Source organism: Anneissia japonica, unplaced genomic scaffold (assembly GCF_011630105.1).
Source record: "Anneissia japonica isolate Jap-2015-1 unplaced genomic scaffold, ASM1163010v1 scaffold2617_len527014_cov191, whole genome shotgun sequence".
Lineage (NCBI taxonomy): Eukaryota > Metazoa > Echinodermata > Crinoidea > Comatulida > Comatulidae > Anneissia > Anneissia japonica.
This window is the reverse complement of record NW_022714155.1, coordinates 99477-100756: the sequence shown is the minus strand read 5'-3', so window position 1 is coordinate 100756 and position 1280 is coordinate 99477. Positions and strand designations below refer to the sequence as shown.

The window sequence follows — 1280 nt, the reverse complement described above, 5'->3', positions numbered from 1 at the left end:
ATATATATGTAGTATATATACATATCAAACATAACGAATAGATAATAATAACAGTGATCATATAATAATATTAGGCATATATATATTTCATTATGAATAGTGCCTATGTGTAACCAGGGAACAGTTAAATTACTGGTGTAACCATATATCATAATATTAAAGATAGGAGAATGACCCATAACTCGCAGCGTCATTGTGCTGAATGGGTGTGGTCTGTGACTACTCATTATATATAAATTGCATTAAAAAATATTAAAGAAATAATTATCTTGTATAATTACAATCTGTATATTCATGTATTGCCGCGGCAGGCCACTGTGTAAAATGCATTTCTAAATTGTAGGAACAGTTTAAACTATAATCAAACTAACTGTAGGGCTCAATCTAAATAAATTATAACAATTTTTTTCTCTGGAATGCTGTTTTGCAATTATAATAAAATCGATTTAGGTATATGCCAATCAGTAGACCTGTGTATGAGTATATTAGTTTTAATAATCATGAGGTACGGTTCTCTTCTGAATATATTTGTACAATGTATTGATTTTTTAATTTATTGATTATTTTTAGATTACTCAGCTCAAGATCGCCAGTAATCCGTTTGCAAAAGGGTTCAGGGAATGTGACCCAGATGATTGGTAAGTTAATAGTCATAATACGACTTTTTACCATTAGTTTTAATCAAATGCGCTATGCACCTTTATAATATCAATCACGAAATTAATGATTTTTAGTCATAAACCGACACCAATCACCCTTACACTATGTTGTTAAAAGGGATCGTTTTTGACAAGTTATTCATCATAAATGACAAATCGGAATTATATTACCTTTACGATACTATACCGGCCTTTAAACCGAAACTTTTTCGTTAACTGCACTTTAAGTCTTTTTGTGATTGAATTGTTGATCGTGCCAAAACAATTAACAACTTGGTACGTTTGTTTCAGTTTTTCTTCAAGTATAATTGAGATTATTCCGCACAATAACGGACCTCGAAGCCGTAATCATCACCGTCCAAGTTCTTTACAAATATATGGTGTGGCAAGAGCCAGGGCTGGGAACAAGGCAAACCGACAAGAACAACGTAAGGAGTAATCGGATTATATTTACCGTATTATTATGTCTGTCTCGGCTTATATCAGCCGATCAATATATAGCCTATGTCGATAGATATATATATCCGGTCCGGTTAAATCACACTCCGGACTGGATAAATACCAAGTTATTTGACAAGGAAAACATCAAATGAATATATATATATATATATATATATATAT

General features: G+C 31.6%; 1 protein-coding gene across 2 annotated transcripts in view; it reads left to right on the top strand.

The window, feature by feature from the left end:
* The window catches only part of LOC117108884 (T-box transcription factor TBX1-B-like), a 47884-nt gene that overhangs the window by 42747 nt on the left and 3857 nt on the right, over positions 1–1280 (top strand). For both annotated transcript variants that reach the window (XM_033251054.1, XM_033251053.1), the window contains exons 6-7: positions 571–638; positions 951–1087. In XM_033251054.1, coding sequence (XP_033106945.1) covers positions 571–638; positions 951–1087 — 205 coding nt within the window. The remainder of the gene's footprint in view (positions 1–570; positions 639–950; positions 1088–1280) is intronic.